Source organism: Dipodomys merriami, unplaced genomic scaffold (assembly GCF_024711535.1).
Source record: "Dipodomys merriami isolate MVZ:Mamm:240054 unplaced genomic scaffold, mDipMer1.0.p SCAF_342, whole genome shotgun sequence".
Lineage (NCBI taxonomy): Eukaryota > Metazoa > Chordata > Mammalia > Rodentia > Heteromyidae > Dipodomys > Dipodomys merriami.
This window is the reverse complement of record NW_027204960.1, coordinates 900,382-918,902: the sequence shown is the minus strand read 5'-3', so window position 1 is coordinate 918,902 and position 18,521 is coordinate 900,382. Positions and strand designations below refer to the sequence as shown.

At 52.7% G+C, this 18,521-nt stretch overlaps 1 protein-coding gene across 1 annotated transcript in view; it reads right to left on the bottom strand.

Moving 5' to 3' along the window:
* Positions 1–1,757: 1,757 nt before the first annotated feature.
* The window catches only part of LOC138803600 (testican-1-like), a 348,303-nt gene continuing 331,539 nt past the window's right edge, over positions 1,758–18,521 (bottom strand). Inside the window, exons 7-11 of the mRNA XM_069987667.1 lie at positions 13,769–13,885; positions 10,778–10,999; positions 7,790–7,852; positions 4,005–4,142; positions 1,758–3,669 (exon numbers count right to left, since the gene is read on the bottom strand). Coding sequence (XP_069843768.1) covers positions 3,524–3,669; positions 4,005–4,142; positions 7,790–7,852; positions 10,778–10,999; positions 13,769–13,885 — 686 coding nt within the window. The 3' untranslated portion in view covers positions 1,758–3,523. The remainder of the gene's footprint in view (positions 3,670–4,004; positions 4,143–7,789; positions 7,853–10,777; positions 11,000–13,768; positions 13,886–18,521) is intronic.

Here is an 18,521-nt window from a genome sequence, read left to right as displayed (position 1 = left end):
CTGTGAATTGCTTATTTTTATCTTTTACTTGCTGGTTGGGCTATATTTTTCTTCTGGATTTGTGGGAATTAGTGCATATATATGTATATGTATGTATTTTACACCCTAATCTTTCAGCTGGCTTATGTCACCGATACCTTCTGTAGCTTTCTTTTTATCTTTCGAGTTTATGATGCATTATTAACTTTTATGTAAGCACATATATCAATCTCTTCCTTTATGGCTTATGTTTGTTGGGATTTAAGGAAAGCCCTGTGCACTGTTCTTGCCATGAGCATCTTCATGGTATATTCTGTCGTCTTTATTTTATAAGGCTTGGAGGTTCAGGCAGAATTAGCTAACCTGAAGCAACTGTTTTTGAGCGGAAGCCAAGCCTATGCTGGAGACATGGGCTGCGAGTTGCTCAGAGAGGGTGTTTCAAGGAATGCGGAAATGGGCAGTTAGGGAGATGGTGGCAAAGGATAGTAGCCGAGGAGCTGCAGAACTCTGAGAAATGGTGAACAACAGGGTGTGTGGAAAGCCTAACAGGCATGGCTGAGCGCTGGGGGAGAACCAAGCGGCGATGGCTGAGGGGCCGACAGAGGGCCAAGAAGCCACGGGCGTCAGTGACATCTGTCCCTGTCGTTCCTATGGGTCTGTTTTCTCAAGGAAGAGAACAGCTTCATGGGACATGCTCCAGTTCTGACTCACTTTCACATTTCTGAACCAAGTGGATTTCCTGTCCACAGGACATCAAAGTCTGATGGAAGAAATTCTGCAATCTTCCCTTTTCTTTGAAAGGACCAGTTTTACTGTGACCTCGTAGTCAGCTTCACCCCCCACCTGGAGAAGGACCTGCCCCTACCTTTCCCTCCATCCTGGTCCTCCATGGGTCAAGGGAAGGTGCAGCTTGAGCAGAGATGCCGGGCTTCACCTGGGAAACCCTGCTGAGGGGAGAGGCATTTGAAGTGTGCGTCCAGCCCTGTGCTGCCCTGGCATTCCCTGTGGCAGGCGTTACTTTGTGGGTTTAGAAAGCACCTTTCTTGAACTGTCAATCTGTAAATTGTCTGTAAAATCTCACCCAAGGGGTAAAGGAATGGAATTATTCATAAGACAGTTTGTACCTCTGTTCATGGTGAAATTACTCACTCAGGGTATAATTAGATATGCTGGCCCGACTGTGGACAAAGTTGGGAAGGAAAGAGTTTCTGTTCTAATTTGGGTGCTTACTGATGTGTTTGACAGGCATCTGGTGTGTTGATTCACGAGTGGGGGAGAAGGCAAGGCCTTTGTAAAGGGGAGAGGTGTCTCTACCCCAAGGAGAACTAAACAAGCAGAGTCGGAAAAGTTTAGCGCAGTGCAGTGGTACATTTCCTTTAATCCCAGCTACTCAGGAGGTGGAGATGGCCAACTGAGCAGTTAGAAGGCTCTAAAAAAAAAAGCAAAAGGGTTGGGCCATGGCTCAGGTGATAAAAAGCTTGCCTAACAGTTGTTAAGGCCTGGAATTCAAACTCTAGTACCATTTTAAAAAAAGTTCAAAGTTCTAAAAGAGGCTTCTGGTAGGAGTGGCTGTGATCAGGTGCTCTGTGTGTGTGTGTGTGTGTGTGTGTGTGTGTGTGTGTGCGCGCACGCGTGCATGCATGCATATGCTTGTGCGCACCAGGTGAGAGGGCGGAGGCCAGGCCATGTCCCCTCACGTGGACGCAAGGCCTTGGTTGCTGTCCCATCCACAGGGTGGGTGAGTTCACATTGGAGCTAAGGAAATAAACACTGCAGTGTTGCAGACAAAGTAAAATTTATTGAGACAGACAGAAATGCACCTACTCAGGACTACAGGTAAGCATCACTATCAACCAAAGAGCTGTTTTCACATTCCAGGTAAGTCTACATGGAAAAGCATTCAGAATACTAGTTTGTCTACGTCACTATTTCATCTACAAGTAGGGACAACAAAGCGACACTGGATTTGATGGCTCTCCTTACAAGGCTACACATGGAACAGGGACAAACATCAGTGGCTTTGAGAAAAAGGTATAAAAAGACCAAAAACCACCCACTGTAGAAAGGGCTCCTGGATGGTACTGTACAGTGCAGACTGGGAACGGCCAACCAAAACCAAATGAAGATGGCATCCTGGTAGAGCAGAGGGGCTGCCCAGATGGGCGCCTTTTCTGGCTGCCTTGTGTGAGGGGACGGGCATTCAGAGGGGTGCGCTGCAGGGCCAGCATGCCCCTGCTGCGTATAACAAAAGGACGTCTCCAAGGCAGACAACCAGCCAGGGACCACCCTCAGATTGACTTGAATCCTGTAGTAATGGTATTAGATAATAAGTGTTTATTGAATGAGAATAAAATAAATATTCACTGAAGAGTTTCCACAAATGAGTTAGTGAAGATCCAACCTTTTTGCAATATATCTCCCTCTCAACCAGTACGTATCTTACATGCACTTGCTCATTGTGAAGAAAGGGCCTTTGGCAAAGAGGAACCCAGCCCTTCTCCCAAGGATAAAGTCATTCAAAATCTCATCTAAAGTCCCTCTGTTAAAGGACTCAAGATGGTGAAAAACCTAATGTGCCCTAATGGAATCAGACACAGAATGTGTTGGCTTTGCTCTGCTGATTCTAGTTCCAGCCTTTGGAGGGCTCTGTATTTAATAGTTTAACAAATCAAAACACCTTGTTGGAATGTCTGGACGTGGAACCTCCTCACCTTCCTGGGAGGTGCTGAGTGCTCTTCTCCATCATTAAGTTAGGGGAAGTGCTGACTGAGTATTCCTCTTCGTCATTAAGTTAATACCTAGGATCTTCAAGTGTCATCTTAATTTGACACTTGTCATAAGATAATTAGGCAAATTAAAAACCAGTGGTTCACTCTGTTCCTGGAAGTTTCTCGAAGCAAAATCAATTTGTCAATTTTAGTGTGTTCTCGTGTGCATTTCCCCCAAGCGTGGAGGGGCTACCATGGCTTTCAGTGGTCTAAACTGAGTCTTTAAAAATGCATCTTTATTTCTTATGTGCTCTATTATAATTAGGCTGCAATTAAGCACCTGTTTTCTAAATTATGCTCCCGGAGTGTTGCTTGCTGGAGGGGGAGGGAGGCTGTGGAACGAGGGGCAGCAGAGCTGAGGGTCTGCGCGTGGTGGCTGCGTGCAGATGGAGGGGGCGCTTGTTGGCGGGTGTTCATTTGACACCCCGATTCCTGGGCTGCCACGCCAATCCTGGCTTTCTGCCTGCCTGGAGGTGGCGAGGTTGGGGGGCAGTGCGGCCTGCTGTGTCTCCTGGGGCTCTTTGGGGGTGGGGGGTGCCCTTGGTGCGGGAGCCCGGGCCCCTGCTGGGGGGCCCGCCGGGGGGTGTGCCGCCGCCCTGCTCTCGGGGCCACCGCCGGGGTGATTTCAGGAGAGGAGACGAGACGACGACGGGAGACCCCGGCGTGTCGTGCGGGGTCCCGCGGGCGGGTTAAGGCGGTGGAGGAAGCCGAGGAGGGCGAGTGGACGTCAGCTGGATCCATCGCCCCGGGCGGCGGGGGTCTCGGGGCGGCCCCGGCTACCAGGCGTAGCCCGCCTCGTCCTCCTTGTCGTCGTCGCCGTCCTCGTCGTCCTCCCGCGCCGCGCGCGCCCGCGGCTCCCGCTCGGGCTCCGGCTCCTCGGCCGCCGCGCCGCTGCCCAGGCCGGACGCCTCGGGCTCCTCCTCTGCGGACCGCACCGCGCCGCACCGCGCGGGGTCAGCCGGGCCGGGAGCCAGCCCGGGACCCCGGAACCCAGCCCGGGACCCAGCCCGGGACCCCGCCCGGAACCCAGCCCGGGACCCCACCCGGGACCCCCGAGACCCCACCCGGGACCCCGCCCGGGACCCCCGAGACCCCGCCCGGGACCCCAGAACCCAGCCCGGGACCCCGGAACCCAGCCCGGGACCCCGGAACCCAGCCCGGGACCCCGCCCGGAACCCCTGAACCCCGCCCGGGACCCCTGAACCCCGCCCGGGACCCCGCCCGCGCCCCGCCCCGCCCGGCCCCGCGCATACTCACCGCAGGCCGCGGCGCCCTGCCTCCGGGAGCCCGCCAGCTCGTTGCCGTACCTGTCCACGCACCAGCACTGCCCCGTGCCGCCGTGGCACTGCGTGGCCCGGTAGTAGCCGTCCTCGGTGCAGCGCGGCACGAAGGCCCCTGCGGGACGGCACCGACGGAAGCCACGCCCGAGTGAGCGTGCGTGCCCCTGCCTCCGAGACCACCGCCCCGCCCGACGAAGGGGACGCGGAGGCGCGGAGAGAGGAAGGCCTCTGCCCAGGGCCGCGGCCTGCCCGGTGCCGCCCCGCCCAGCCCGGCCCCGCGCCACGCCACGCGCACGCGCGCGCGCCCTCCGTGTGGTCCTCAGGCCGCTCCTGGACAGCACAGACGGCCACCGGCTCGGTTTCTTGAGCTCATCGAGTGTCGGTTTCTAAAGATCTGTTTGGCGCGAGGCTCCTCCCGGCCTAGCTCGGCACTCAGGGTTTTCGTTTGGTTTGGAAGCTTCAAAGGGGATCGCTGCGTATTCCGTGGACTTTTCCACGGCAGATAATGCACGTGTGCTTGAAAGACTATACAGTCAAGACTGTGCGCGCAAGTGTGGATGCAAAGGCGTCAGTCAGGGCTTTATCCTCTGTCTACTGGAACTGCACTGCTTTGCAGCTCTGTTCCACTTTTAAAGTTATGATTACACCCACTGATGGCATGATTAGGGTAAAAGGCATATTTTGGCAAGGTGATACTATGGATTTTTATAATGCAAACATACTTGCTTTTGCCAGCAATTGAAACATTGCTATAAAAAAAGAGTATTTCCCATCATCTTTTAATCTCAGCTTTCCTTAGGATTGCTGTAGATGTAACTTTAAAAATACCCACACACAGTTTGTGTCTTAGGGTAAGCAAGCGGTCTGTTCACTTACTGTGATTACGTACAAATCGCTGAATTTTATTCCTGCCACCCTATCCATCTTTGCCACGCTACTCCTGTCCTGTTCTCTCCATGCCTTTCTTCTGTACGTTTTAAGACGATCCTCATCCTTTTATTTCTGATGTTCTTTCTCGTGGCTACCCTTCAAGAGCAGCATTGTTCTTCCTAATGAGTTCTAAAGAGAATCTGTTTTCTTCTTAATAAGCCCTATCTGCCACTGCCCTGAACTATCTGCCACTGCCCTGAACAAGCTAGAATTTTAATTCCAACTTGCTATCAAGCATGTCACCTCACACTCCCAATAATTCTTCCTGGGCTTTTGTGCCAGGGAGTGGACAGAACCTGCAGCAGCGTGGGACTGTCTTTGTCACCACACTCGATCTGCCTTTGGGATAAGTTGAAACGCGCAGGCTCCGTGGTTTCCCCTCAGCACTCTGGACGCGCTCTTTTCTGCTTACGTTCGTGCTGCTCATGGGAAGTGTGATGTGGATCCGTGTGTCGTTCAGCCGTAGGTGATCTTCCTGATGGCTTTCTGTACAGGGACTTGGGGGTGACCAGGTCCTGAAACGTCTGCAGGAGCTGCTCTAGCTCACCTGTGGCTTTTGGCTTCTGCCTTCTTTTCTGGTGGCCAGTATGGTTTTGTACGTGAACTTTCCTTTCATGGAATGAGCTCAGAAAAGTGAAAGTATTGCACTGCAGGAAAAGAGTTCTCTGATTTTAAACCAGGTTTTAAACCAAGGTCCATCTGAGTCTAGAATGTACTTTCTCATTATTTTCAGCGATCAGGTGAGCTCCGCGAGAGGCACATGCCCCTGAACCTCCATATTCACCTCTTAGGAAAGGCTGCTGGTACTCAACGGGGGGACACGTGACCCTGCTGCCCCTCAGCCCGGGGCTTGCCAGTGCACCTGACCCCTGATTAGCCGGCAGTAGGAGAGGGAACAAAAGAAAAGCCGACACCTTCAATGGTGCACAGAGCTGAAAGGCAGAGTTTGTGAGCGGATTTTCAAAAAGACTGCAGAGGCAGAGGGCAGGACCTCTCCCCGGGAGCTGTGGTTAGAAAACAGCACTTAATAGACCAAAAAAATAAACAGAAATTGGGCTGAGCCCCTGGCTGGTAGGAAGCAGGTGCTGCACGAAATCTATAATTCAATAAGATTACTGCTTTTTCTAAGATGGTGATTGTAACTGATTATAATTTGTTGTTGCTTATTTTATTTATTTTAATATGAATATCTCTGAATACAGTGATTATGTATTAGATTTTTCCTAGGAACAAAATGATTTGTAAGAAGTAAATGGAATTTTTATGACAGCCCGAGTAAAAAACTCTGTGCAATTAGACAAAGGTAGGCATGTTATTCATGGGCACTGATTATAAATGAGCGAGGCGGTAGCAAGATCCCATAGCCCACGGGTGCTGGTGGGGGTGTGTGGAGAGGAACCCTGCTCCTTGAGGGACTGAAAATGGACTGCTTCACCATCCTGCCACACGACTCCTGGGCCTGTGTCCAAAGGAGAGCAGAGCACCATCCAGAAAGGGAAGGAGCCTCCTGTACCCAAGTTCACTGCAGTTCTGTTACAGCCAAACAAGGGATCAGCTGTGGTAGCCAACAACTGATCAATGAACAGGTAAAGACAATATGGGACGTGTGTGTGTGTGTGTCATGGAATATTATACAGCCATAAAGAAAGCTGGAATTATGTCATTTGAAACTGGACATCATGTTGAATGAGTGAGCTTACACGGGTGACAGGGAGACTGTCCAGCAGAAGGGCATCCCTGAGGGGTGGAGGACTGAAGGGCACTGCATACCTTCCCACCACGACAGCATAGCAATACGCACCCACGCGCCGTCTATACAGGTGGAGGAGGAAAGGGGCAGAAGTTGCATGCGTGTGGAAATAGCACCAGGACCTAACAGCTAAAGGTCTACCACAACCCTAACTGCTCTGGGCTGGAACTCCAAGCAAGGCATCCCCAGAGTGACTGATGATTAGCGTGTGCCACTGGACCCCAGAGCCGTGACGGCAGGACAGAGACCCTGACTGGAGCAGGTGGGCAGGAGTCGCCATAGCAGCTAAAGCATCCCCAACTCAAGAGAAATCGCCAGAATCCACACCGTGGCTGGTGCTGGACATCACCCGTTTCCTTTAGGTAGGCAGACACCCGTGTAGACAGTGGGCTGCTTAGGGGTGTCCCTGCCCCTCAGTGTTCAGAGAAGGCCACAGAGAAAGACCATGCTGCAGCTGTCAGCGAGCCAATGTCAAGGACCGCAGACTCCATTCTCTTAGCAGATGAGGCTGCCAGTGGCCCGGCACTGCCACCGTTTCTTGCAAATGCTGAAGACTGGAGGGCGGTCCAGGCAGTCAGGGGCTTAGGGCGGCATTTGCGACCTCTGTTCTCACACTGGAGGAGGGAAAGCAGCCCAACACATCCTTCCAGAGACGCACAGGCGCACAGGCTCTCATCAGAGCCAGGACATTCTGAGGTTGAGCTCCTCCTCCTACAGTGGACAGCTCCCGCTCTAACGTATAGACCTTACACTTCCGAGCTGGCAGGAATCTGAGCAAGCCCGTACCAGGGGCTTCAGCTAACAGAAGGGAAACTCGAGGTTCAGTGTAGCCCGAGATCTGGAGGTGGCTGCAGCAGGGCCGGGGCTGATTCCAGCCCTGACCTCTGACCTTCTTGTGGGTGGCGTGATGGCATACCACCAGCTGCCCTGAGAGTGGGGTCCAGGGAGAAAATGCCCAGGACCTGGTCATTTCTGGCACATGGCACCGGCCCCAGCTGAGCGGCCCCTGCGGTGCTGAATGCAGTAAGAGACATGCACAGTGTAATTAGTTGCTTGAGCAAGTGACACGAAACTGAACTTACCCAACAGGCTTTTCCCCTTGCTCAGCTTCTGAATTCTGTTCATTTCATTCTGGCAAGGGAGACCTAAAAAATAATTTACAGAAGTCAGCTTCCAGATGGTATGGGATATCATCTCTAATGATTGACTTCGCTCCTGACGTGCGGCGTAGACAATGACACACCTGGGAATGGAATGGCTCCATATGCACGAACCACACAACAAAACAGATCCAGGCCATTCGTGTTGCTAATTAAACCTCACACCACACTACTTAAAACAGTATCTCAAGGCTACTTGCAACGCGCCGGAATTTTCCTTCCTAGCTCCATTTCAAGCAAATATGTATGTCTGATAATAATTTGCTAACAGATTTTGTGGCAGTACAGGGCTTTGAACTCAAGGCCTTGTGTTTGCTAGGCAGGCGCTTACCGTATGGTCTTGCATTTTTCCCCAGGCTAACCTCAGACCACCAACCTCCTAACTAGGCCTCCCTATAGCTGGGATTATCCATGTACGCCGCCACACCTGCTTATAAATTATTGAGGGGTATGTGTGGTGGTGGCGGGGGGAGGGGAGAGGGTCCTCTAACTTTTTTCTTAGTCTGGTCTTGACCACCATCCTCTCAATTTCCTTGGGATTACAGGTCTGAGCCTTCACACCCAGTTAGCAGACTTTCCCCGGCTAGCTGGAAGGAGAGATCTGTGGTAAGTGTTCTAAACTACCTAAGGCTTTGCCACAAATCCTCCATCAAGTCCAGACCCCGCTGTGGGGTGAAAGAGGATTAGAACCCTACAGGGGCAGCTGTGAAGACCTCAGAGCACAGCAGCCTGGAGAGATACCCGTTGGCGTCAGAAGTGAGACTTCCAGTCCAGGTTGAGGCACAGCCTGTGTGTGCTGCCTGAAGCCCTCCACTCGTAAGTAAAGGACAGATACAGGGGTCCTAGAGGCTCATGGGGTATGTGTTGCCTTTGTCTCCCCAAAGAACAGACATCTGTTCTAAGCAAAGCAACCTCACCAGCTTTGGGGGGTTGTGACCACATGGTCTCCCCAGTCTCTGGGAAGCCCTGGGCTTTGGCTTGGACCTCTTTCCAGAGGTCCCAAGTGTGTGGGCATCCCCCACTGTTACTGAGGACTTCACAGGGCCACTGGTCTTCCTGAGCATTCTGGGACAGAAGGTAGGGCTGTGAGACCCATTTTGTTGGCTTTAGATAAACAAGATCCAACATGAAAACCACCAGAGAAAGAGGTTAGAACAGGCAGCATGCCGCAGGGACAGCCACACTAGTGTGACACGGAAGGCGGCGCTGACACCGCCTATTTTGCAAGTGGAAATGCTTGTCTTTAGAACTGCAGAAAGAGAAGAAAGTATAGGCATAAAAAGACCAGTCCTGAGGAGAAAGAAAATCAGAATCATTCACGTAATCATAATAAAAATATCTGTGGCCGTCAATTAGGGAAAATTCCAAGCTTCGAAAATACTGATGTATAATAGAAAAGCAAAATGCAAGTGATTCCAAGTCAGGAGAAAAGGAGAGAATGATAAATGGTTTTGCTCAACTACTTCAGGATTCTGGCCCACAGCAAGTGCTAAAAGGTCCCAGATGTCCCGAGGCCTGGTGAGCAGCCGTAAGAACCCACTCTGTGCTCACACACACCAAAACTACAGCTGTGTGTATTTTACCATAGCTTACTGGTGGTGCATGCCTGCAAATGCTTTATGCTAATATACAAATCAGGGCTACTCTACTTGGCATCAATTTCTAAGTAGTTTCTGATGTAATTCAAAATCAGAAAGCAAGAGGTTTGAAAATTGAAAAGGCAAAGAGGTAAATTCTCTATTTGAAGATATGATTGCACCTGGAAAATCCATGCAGAATAACCTAAACATAAACAAAACGAGAATGTCACGAAGGACTGGAACAAAAGTAGACTTCATTCACCAAGAACAGAAATATTGGAAGAAAACTCAGTGTGATAAGACACATTCTGTTCTAACAAAGTGCAACATTCCAGAGCTAACAGGAACTCTTTTTAATTAGCTAAATTGATTCTAAAGTTCATAGAGGGAGAAAAAGATGAATACCCAGGAAAATTTTGGAAAAAGAGATTTAAAAGGGAATAGTCCTACCAGATATCAAGAGCACAGCAAAGCAACTGTGATTTGGATAGTGTAGAATTAATTTGAATAGATTGATAAAGAGGACAACTATCTGTTGGAAATAAACTGAAAACTATCTGTTGGAAATATATAAACTGAAAACCAAAAGGTATTGAAGAAAACCTACGAGAGCCCTATTAACTGAGAAAAAACCAAGGTATTCTATCTTGATGTCAAAATTTTCTACCAAAAAAATGCATGCAGTCACAGAAAAAATAATATTTGAATTTCTTACTAAATATAACAGCAACACCCCACAAGAGCCTAGCAGGAAAAATTAAATCAGGAAGGACGGTCATTCCACGGAGAGGACAGGAGCCGTGGCGGGGGGGGGGGGGGGGACACATCCGCAGATGTTAATGGTATTCTGGGGTGGCGGGAGGTCGGGTGCTGCTGCACTTGAGAATCGGATGTAAACAAACGCAGCGCATGTGCACTTCTAGGAGGCAGCGCCCGCCAGGGCTGCCACCGCTGGTCCTGGGCCTGAGCACAGGAAGCTCAATGGGTACAGGGGCTGCGGGTTCCCATGTCCCCTCCTGTCCCTCCCAGAGGCACCGCAGGTTCACCCTCCTGTCTGACTCAGTTACAGGCGATCCCTGGGAGTCCTTTCTAATACTCATCTCTCTCCATCACTAGCTGCTGTCTACAGACGCCAGTAAGCGCACACTCACCTGAGACGTGCAGGGAATTCATGTGCCTGTGGGAAGGAATCACCCTAGTGTTTGCATAGAGTGCAACTATGAGTCAACCTGGGAATAGAGTTGACTATGAGTCAACCTGGGAGTGAAGTCACGGCGAAGGTCCTAGGAGCCCACGTTACGGGAGCAGGGAGCTGTGCGCGCCGCCTCACCTGCCGGCTTCTGGAAGCAGTAGCACCACTCGTTGTTGGAGAGCTTGCCGTCCTTGAAAGAGTCGCAGGAGTTGAAGAGCGGCTTGATGCAGGGCTCGTGCTTGTCCAGGTAGACGGCGTTGATCTCTGCGGCGTCCAGCAGCAGGTCGTAGTTCATGTCCAGTTTGTTGAACATCCAGCCCAGGGAGTCCTTGCAGATGGGCAGGATGCTGGTGTCGAACCCTGGAGGCAAAGGCCAGGCTCAGGCTTGGCTGTGCGCCCCGCCCCTCCTTCCTTCCCACAGCCTCAGTGACTGCAGGTTCTGAGCAACACACAGTACAACGTGCCACAGCACAGAAACCAGCATCTGGGGAATGGGTGTTCTAAAGGGAGGAACTCTCCAATGCTAATGTAGCTGTGATGCACATAAGGGTTTTTGTGGACAAGGCCTGCTTAGAAGAGGGTGTGTGTGAAACTATACTGAAAACTGCTTTTAGGTGAAAAAAATCAACTGAAAACATTATCAAAGGGATAGCAAGACAGTAATCTAGAAGCACTGACTACCGCAGAGGGCTGCTGAATCCCACAGAGGGATGGTGTGGCCAGCTGGCCGGCCAGGGGCTGCCTCAACCCCGTCTCTTCTGACAGGGGATCCAGGTCGAGCCAGACAGTGACCACTCACTTACCTTGGGAAGGAGAATTCACTTGCTTCCACGGCAGAAATTGGATGGCTTCGATAGTAACTTCTTAGCTTTCCACTTGGGGCCACGAGGCACCGGAAAGGCACGCCTCATGTCACGAGCGCATCTTTCTCTTGGGATCCCTAGGTCTGCTTCCCTTCTGGATTCTCCTTTTTTCATGGTTGGAGATACACAGAATCTTGCTATCTAGCCTAGACTGTCTTCAGTCTCCATGATTCCCGGTTTGGGCACTGCATGTACCCCATGCCCTGCCATCCCAGGGACTTGGGAATCGGAAGGACCGTGGTTCAAGGCCACTCGGAGGAGTTGGCTGGGCTCCGTCTCAGCCTCCGACGGAGGCAGGCGTGCTGGTGCCACTGTTGTCCTAGATGCTCACGAGGAGGATCGCTGTTTGCCAGGCTAGCCCTGTGCAAAGCGTGAGACCCTGACTAACACATAGTGTCAAAGGAGCCGAGTGTGTGGCTCATGTGGTAGAGCACTTGCCTAGCACGCCACAAGCCTGCAGCTCAAATTCTAGCACTGCAGAATCAAAAAGGAGTTTCATATTGCACACTCCTGGACACCCTATACTTCCTACTACTCCTGGGAGTAATCCTGTGAAATGAACTTGGGCTTCTCCGCTTTGCAGACAACACACACACACGGCTAGGAGCTTTCCTTCTGCTTTCAGGGTTATGCAACTGTTAACTGGGGTTCAAAGCCAGGCAGCCCCGTCCCAGGCCCCATCGGCAGTCCCCTGATGCCTTCCTGGACAGGCCTGAGGACATCTCTGGGGACAGCAGAGAAAGGGAGCAAGGCAGAAATGGCAGCGGAAGTCCCCATGGGGACGACAGGCCCCCCTGCAGTGCCTCCCTTGCCCGGGTCCCTAGGTCTCCACAGACACTGCCTGCAGCCCCTGCGCACTCCAGGCCATGGGAGAGGCAGCGGGGGGCCCTTTCTGGAGCACGGGAGACCTGCTCAGCAGGCGTACGTGCCAGCCAGACCTAAAGAAGCTGAGGACAAAGTGACGTGAGTCCTTTGTGTCTCCACATGCCAGGGATGTTGCTGGAAGGAGTTTCCTGGCATCTTTGCTGAGGGCTCAGTGCTCACACCTGCAGTCCTAGCTACTCCAAAGGCTAAGGATCTATACGTCACTTGTATAAAATAGTGACATTTTTATACACGGGAGAGAATACTTAACCATTTACAGAGGACCAAAGTACCAATCCAGATAAGGCCCCCTGTGCCCGGCATCGGTGGCTGCCCGGACAGCGGACCCCTCAATAGTGGGGGGGCGTGAGGCAGGTCTGACAGCTTCCCCGCAGGGACCCTGGAACCTCGTCTCCCCCACGCCCTTCCACACCCTTCCTCTGGTGACTTCAGGACCTCAAGACCAGAGCCCCTTGGGGGTTCAGCTTCTGGCCAGATCAGTCTTTTCCAGGCTCCTTGCCCTGGAGCAGCTCCTCATCTCTCTCTGCTAAAAGGCTGCTCCGAGACCCCACGGCCAGGACGTCTGTCCACACCCGCTGTGGCTCCAGGTCTCTTGAGCCCAAATGGGGAAAACCAGACCAGACCTTTTCCCTTTGCTGCAAACACACCCAGAGCACCTCCAGAACCTGTACGCTCTGGGCAGCAAATGCTATCCTGTCGTTCTGGCTCTGTGTGTGTGTGTGTATGTGTGTGCGCGCACGCGCGTGCACATGCTCTCCACTCAAGGCTGGTGTTCTACCACTTGAGCCACACCTCCACTTCTGGCTCTCTGCTTGTTAAATGGAAATAACAGTCTCATGGACTTGTCTGCCTGGGCTGGCTTTGAATCACAATTCTCAGATCTCAGTCTACTGAGTAGCGAGGATTACAGACCTGAGCCACCCACATCCAGCTTGACAAAACACTTCAACAATTATCACCTAGAATCGTCTGCACTGGGCATTCTAGAAGGCCGCCATGCACAGAGAAAGACAGCCAAAGACTCAAAGATACAGGTTTTTGGTTTTCTGACATGGGGTCTGACTTTGGCTCAAGTGATCGTCCTGCCTTCCTGGGCTGCAAGAGGCGTGCTGTGATTCTCACCTGCATTCCCTCAGCAGCACTGCCTTCAGAAACTCCACCTACTCTGAGACAGGATCCTGCTGTGTAACCTAGGCTGGCCTGGAACTCATCATCCTCTTGCCTCAGCCTCCCAAGTGCTGGGATTACAGTCATGTGTTACTGTTCATACCTTTAGTGTAATGTTTCCTTTAAAACAACAAAAAACTCTAATAATGCTATTTGCTGATGAACGATGTTTGGTGTGTACGGTGGAGTCGGTTGGAAAAGTGGGGTATCTTACTGCCCGGGGCTGCGTTGGAGCTGGTGGGTCTGATGACTCTGTTGGCGTCCTGGTGAAGAGCTCCAAACCAGTCTTTCAGCCGGGAAGCAAGGTTCCTCAACTCCTTGTCGGTGCAAGCTGGAGAGAAACACACACACAGACAGACAAACGTTGAGTCCCTGGGCCTTCTGCCCCCTGTGTGGGAGGCAAAGTAAAACCTCCCAGCCAAGCAAGACACAGAGAAAGCCTGGACTCTCAGGACGGGCGGCACGGTTCAGACTTGCATCTGACGGCCTCCAAGCTAACGCCTCCCCTTGGGCAACCACACCGCTGTGCACCCACCAAGCTCACCATCGCAATCCTGGCAGGGACAGCAGGTTTGGTGGGGACAGACACCCCTACTGTGTGATTGGATGGATGGACAGGCAGACGAGGAGGTGGGTGGAGCCTATCTGAAGGCCTCCTAGAAGGCTGAGGGGAGAAATCCCGAAAGAGAGAAAAGGGTGTCTGACACACAGCTTACTTCCTTTTGTCCTGGAGGCCCAGGCCTGCCTGATGCAGAGCATGAGAGTCATGAACCATGTGTTCTGTGGCCTTGGCCGGCTAGAGAGAAAGGAGAACGCCAGGGGGCCCCGTCCCAGTGATGAGCTGAGACACAGAGCTGTGGCTTTTCCCCAAACTCCAATTCTCCACAAGCATGCCACTAAGGAACCCACAAAACGCCGACTGGATGCAGAGCTAAGTTCTGCACGTCTCCCGGTGCTGAGGGCTTGGGAGTCACTGCAAGCCACCAAGGAAAGGATGGAGGAGGGGCAAAGCTGAGTCTCACCTACATTCCAAGCCGGCCTCCAATCAGCACGGGCCCTGACTACACGGGCACTGTCAGCCAATCAGCATGGGTGTGATCAGCCAACTAGTATGGGCACCGACTGTAGCCAGCCAATCAGCACAGGCTCTGACTGCACGAGCACAATCCTCCAGCCAATCAGCAGAGGCCCTGACTGCACAGGCATAGCCAGCCAATCAGCACAGGCCTTGACTGCATGAGCACAGTCTGTCCGCCAATCAGCACAGGGCTTGACGGGCACAGTCCACCAGCCAATCAGCACAGGCCCCAATCTGATCTGTCTGCGTGGGAAGGTGAGGCCTGGGTAATTACTAGAAGATGCTAGTCTTACAATCCACGTCTGCTTTCTGGTCCAGCCCGTCCTTCCCTAGGCTGGAACTAAATTTCCCAGACCCCAGGAAGGAAAAGCCTCTCTCCACCTACCAAACTAGGGGAGCCGACCAGCGGGCTGCCATCATTCCTGACTACTGCCTTCACCCCATTAGGACTCGACTTCAAGCTCTGCGAAGCACTTTGCAAATGTATGTTCAGTATTTGAACTGAAGTCCTGATGCCCAGCTTTGTATGTATTTATTTAACTCGTCCTGGGGCTTGAACTCAGGGCCTGAACACTGTCCCTGAGCCTCTTTTACTCAAGGCTAGCACTCTACCACTAAGCCACCTTCCCAGTCCTTGGCCTTGCTTTTAAGACACCAGGCAGGGGTGTGCGGGGTCGGGGAGCACACTGCCTACTGGCTGGTCAGACCCTCAGGCCAACGGCATCGGTGACCTTTAGTTAGGACAGTCTGCCGGGCTTCTTAGTAATTACCCAGGGCATGCCAGCGAGGATTTTTACTATTGCAGTTGTTACTTTGTTTAAAGTTGAAGATTTATAGGAAATGTGACAGCAAGCAACCCAGCCTCCCCCAAACCAGTAAGATAAACGCATGGAAATAAAACTGCCTTTGCCCACATCGGACGCAGAGGAAATGAATGCTTGTACTGTCCCATTACGGTGAGTTAAAATGAACACAAACCTACATCCAGTTCCTCACGTGTCCAGCCCAGGGCTGGGAGCGGGGCGTGCGGTGGCTGGTGGGGTGTGCACGCCGAGAGTCCCTGCAGCACAGCAGGCTGGGAACCCTGGGTTAGGCAGCGGTCCTTTGAGCATGTCTGGCTTCCTCTCCTAACCGACACCCTTGTGTGGTGCCGAGGACACAGCAGTGCTTGGAAAACCCTAAACCAGCCTACAGCCCCACTCATGAGCCGGGGCCCTGCAGGCGGGGGAGCGTCCGCGACTCCCCTCGGGCCTGCTTCACTTCTCCCGACAGGGCTCAGCTCTCCTGGAAGACTGTGGTTTGGGGGAGGACGGGATGTGGACTCTGAGGCTCATCTCCCATTAGAAGGTGGGAAATGAACATCATCCGTTTGCTTTCTCTATTGCTATGCACGCCAGCTACCCAGAGCATCCTCTGGGCTGAGAACACCGCCGGGTCAACTTGCCAGGAGGGAGAGAAGTTTGCCGGCCGCGTTGGGCTCCACCCTGACAGGGGTGCGGGGGATCCGAGTCTCTGGGTCCCACAGTCCCAGGACTCAGGCTGGGAGGCCGGTAGTGCAGGAAGATCAGGACACGAGCGCAGCCTGTGGGCCCTCGGCCGCTGGCCAAGGCCAGGCGGGCAGTGAGCAGACGCCAGCCACGTCCAGCCTGGAGAAGCCGCCCCTCCCCCTCCCCCAAGGCCAGGCCCAGTGCAGAGGCGGCAGAATAGGCACGGACTGGTGCCAGAGAAGAGGACAGGAAGCTGGGCAGTGCAGTCCTCCTTAGACAGCACCCCAAGGCCACCCCTGGGTCCACACCGGTCTCAGCATAATTTGGGGGTGCTGACATTCCCCCCAGAGGATTCAGCTTGAAAGGGAATGAAAAGAACAGAATGAGAACTGTGAAGTGCTGGGGAAATGATACACATGGGGTCCCGGGGGACGCTGGGGCACGTGGCCGTGCGGGTGTACTCCCCAACGCGTGACCCCAGTCGGCCGATGGCCCAAGGAACAAAACGCCACCTGTCACCAGGGCTGCTCCCCTCCCCCCCCCCCGCCCAGCTGCACAGATGGGGAGCTCAGGGCGCTGCGGAATGCCAATATGAGAACCATCAGAATTTAATTTAAACGCTAGTGCCTCGGAAGGTAATTAAAGAGTTGGGCCAGACTCAAGTTCTGCCGGGGAGCGGGGAGACCTGGAGCCGGCCCTTCCCCACGAATCCACCTCGGCCCCCTCTGCGCTCCTGTGAGTCATTACTTAATCAGAGCGGCTCTGGATCAGTGTTTGCAATTAGCAGCTCCTGTCAAAGGTCCAGCTGAGCTGCTGTTAGGATGGAGTTGCCATGCCGGGGGAAGACTTTTCAAAGCCAAGATCTGCAAAGGCCAGGGCACCTTCCTGCCCTGCCCTGCCCTGCCCGGCACACGCCGGCCCGCTCACCTGTCTCCCTCCTCCACGGGGACTGGATCAGTCCGCCATTAAGCACGGGGCAGGCAGCAGGAGCTGCAGTGTGGGAACCACAGACTGCGAGAGCAGAGTGGACCCAGGGAGCGGAGTTCCTCATCTCTCCCAGGTCCTCCACGCCCGCGTTGGCGAATGGCACTGGGGCCTCAGAACTGGCGTTCACCTGCTTTCCTGCACAGAGGGCCCAGCCAGCGAGGCCTCGCCGGGGCCAGTGCACCACAGCACGCAAGGCCCGAGCCGCTGCTGCTCTTCAGGCCAGTCAGGGCGTTCCTCTGAGCCCTGCCTGCCATCGGCGATGGGCAAAGACTGGGCCGGGACCAGCTGCAGAGGTAGGTCACAGCTCGGAGATCAGCTCGCTGTCCTGCGTGCTGTCCACATGGGCCTGGGCCAGAAGAGGCTGCTGTAGGCACATTCCAGCATAGTGTGGGCACACGCATGAGCCCACTTCTAGCCGGAATCACGGCAGAGGGATGAGCTAGCACACGTCCGCTCAAACCCGACCCCGCACAACTCCACTTTCATAGTTTTCAGTGCCCCTCCCTTCAGCAGCAAAGTCTATCTAAAAGTAAGGTTTTGCTGTTTTTGTTTCGATGCAAATACTGGCGCTCCAACTCACAGCCTCACACTCTCCCTTGGCCTTTTCTATTCAAGGCTGGTGCTCTACCACTTGAGTCACACTTCTACTTCTGAACTTTTGATGGGTAATTAGAAAAGTCTCAGACTTTTCTGCCTGGGCTGGCTTTGAACCACTCTCCTCAGATCTCAGCCTCCTGAGAAGGTAGGATTACGATTGTGAGCCACTGGTACTCTGCCTACTACACACACACACACACACACACACATAATTATACATGTATGTGTGTATACATAATTTTCATATATACGTACACTCTTCTTCTTAGAGAAAGCATTAATTTATGTCAGCAGACAGGAAGAAAGGAATTCGAGTCAGGGGCTTGCTAATAAAGCCCTTCTTCAGAAGCAGTCTTTGGAAGAGCTTAAAATACTAACATTCGACTCAGAAGAAGACGAGTTAAACTAATTAATGGTACAACCTGCGCACTAAGATCGGATAAATTTCCCTTTTAAAGCCATTATGACGATGGTTGGTAACCTGGATTTGAAGAGACTTTAAAGTTCCCTCGATTCTAATGATAACGCTTCATCTGGGAAAAGAAATGCATGGGAACACGCACAGCAGTGGTAGCTGTATTTGAGGAGTAATACTTATTATTCCCCCCAATAGTCTAGGGCAGGAAGTTTAGCCAGATGAAATAAGCTTTTAAAGCTTCTGATAAAATCCACAGCCTTTTCCACACTCCAGGGCAAATACAGATATGTATATATATATTGGATATGCAAAACACTGGTTGGCAGTGCCAGCTCTGGCTTTGATTGTATTTTCTTGCCAGTGGGTCAGCATCTGCCTGCATGGGGCCCTGGCACAGATG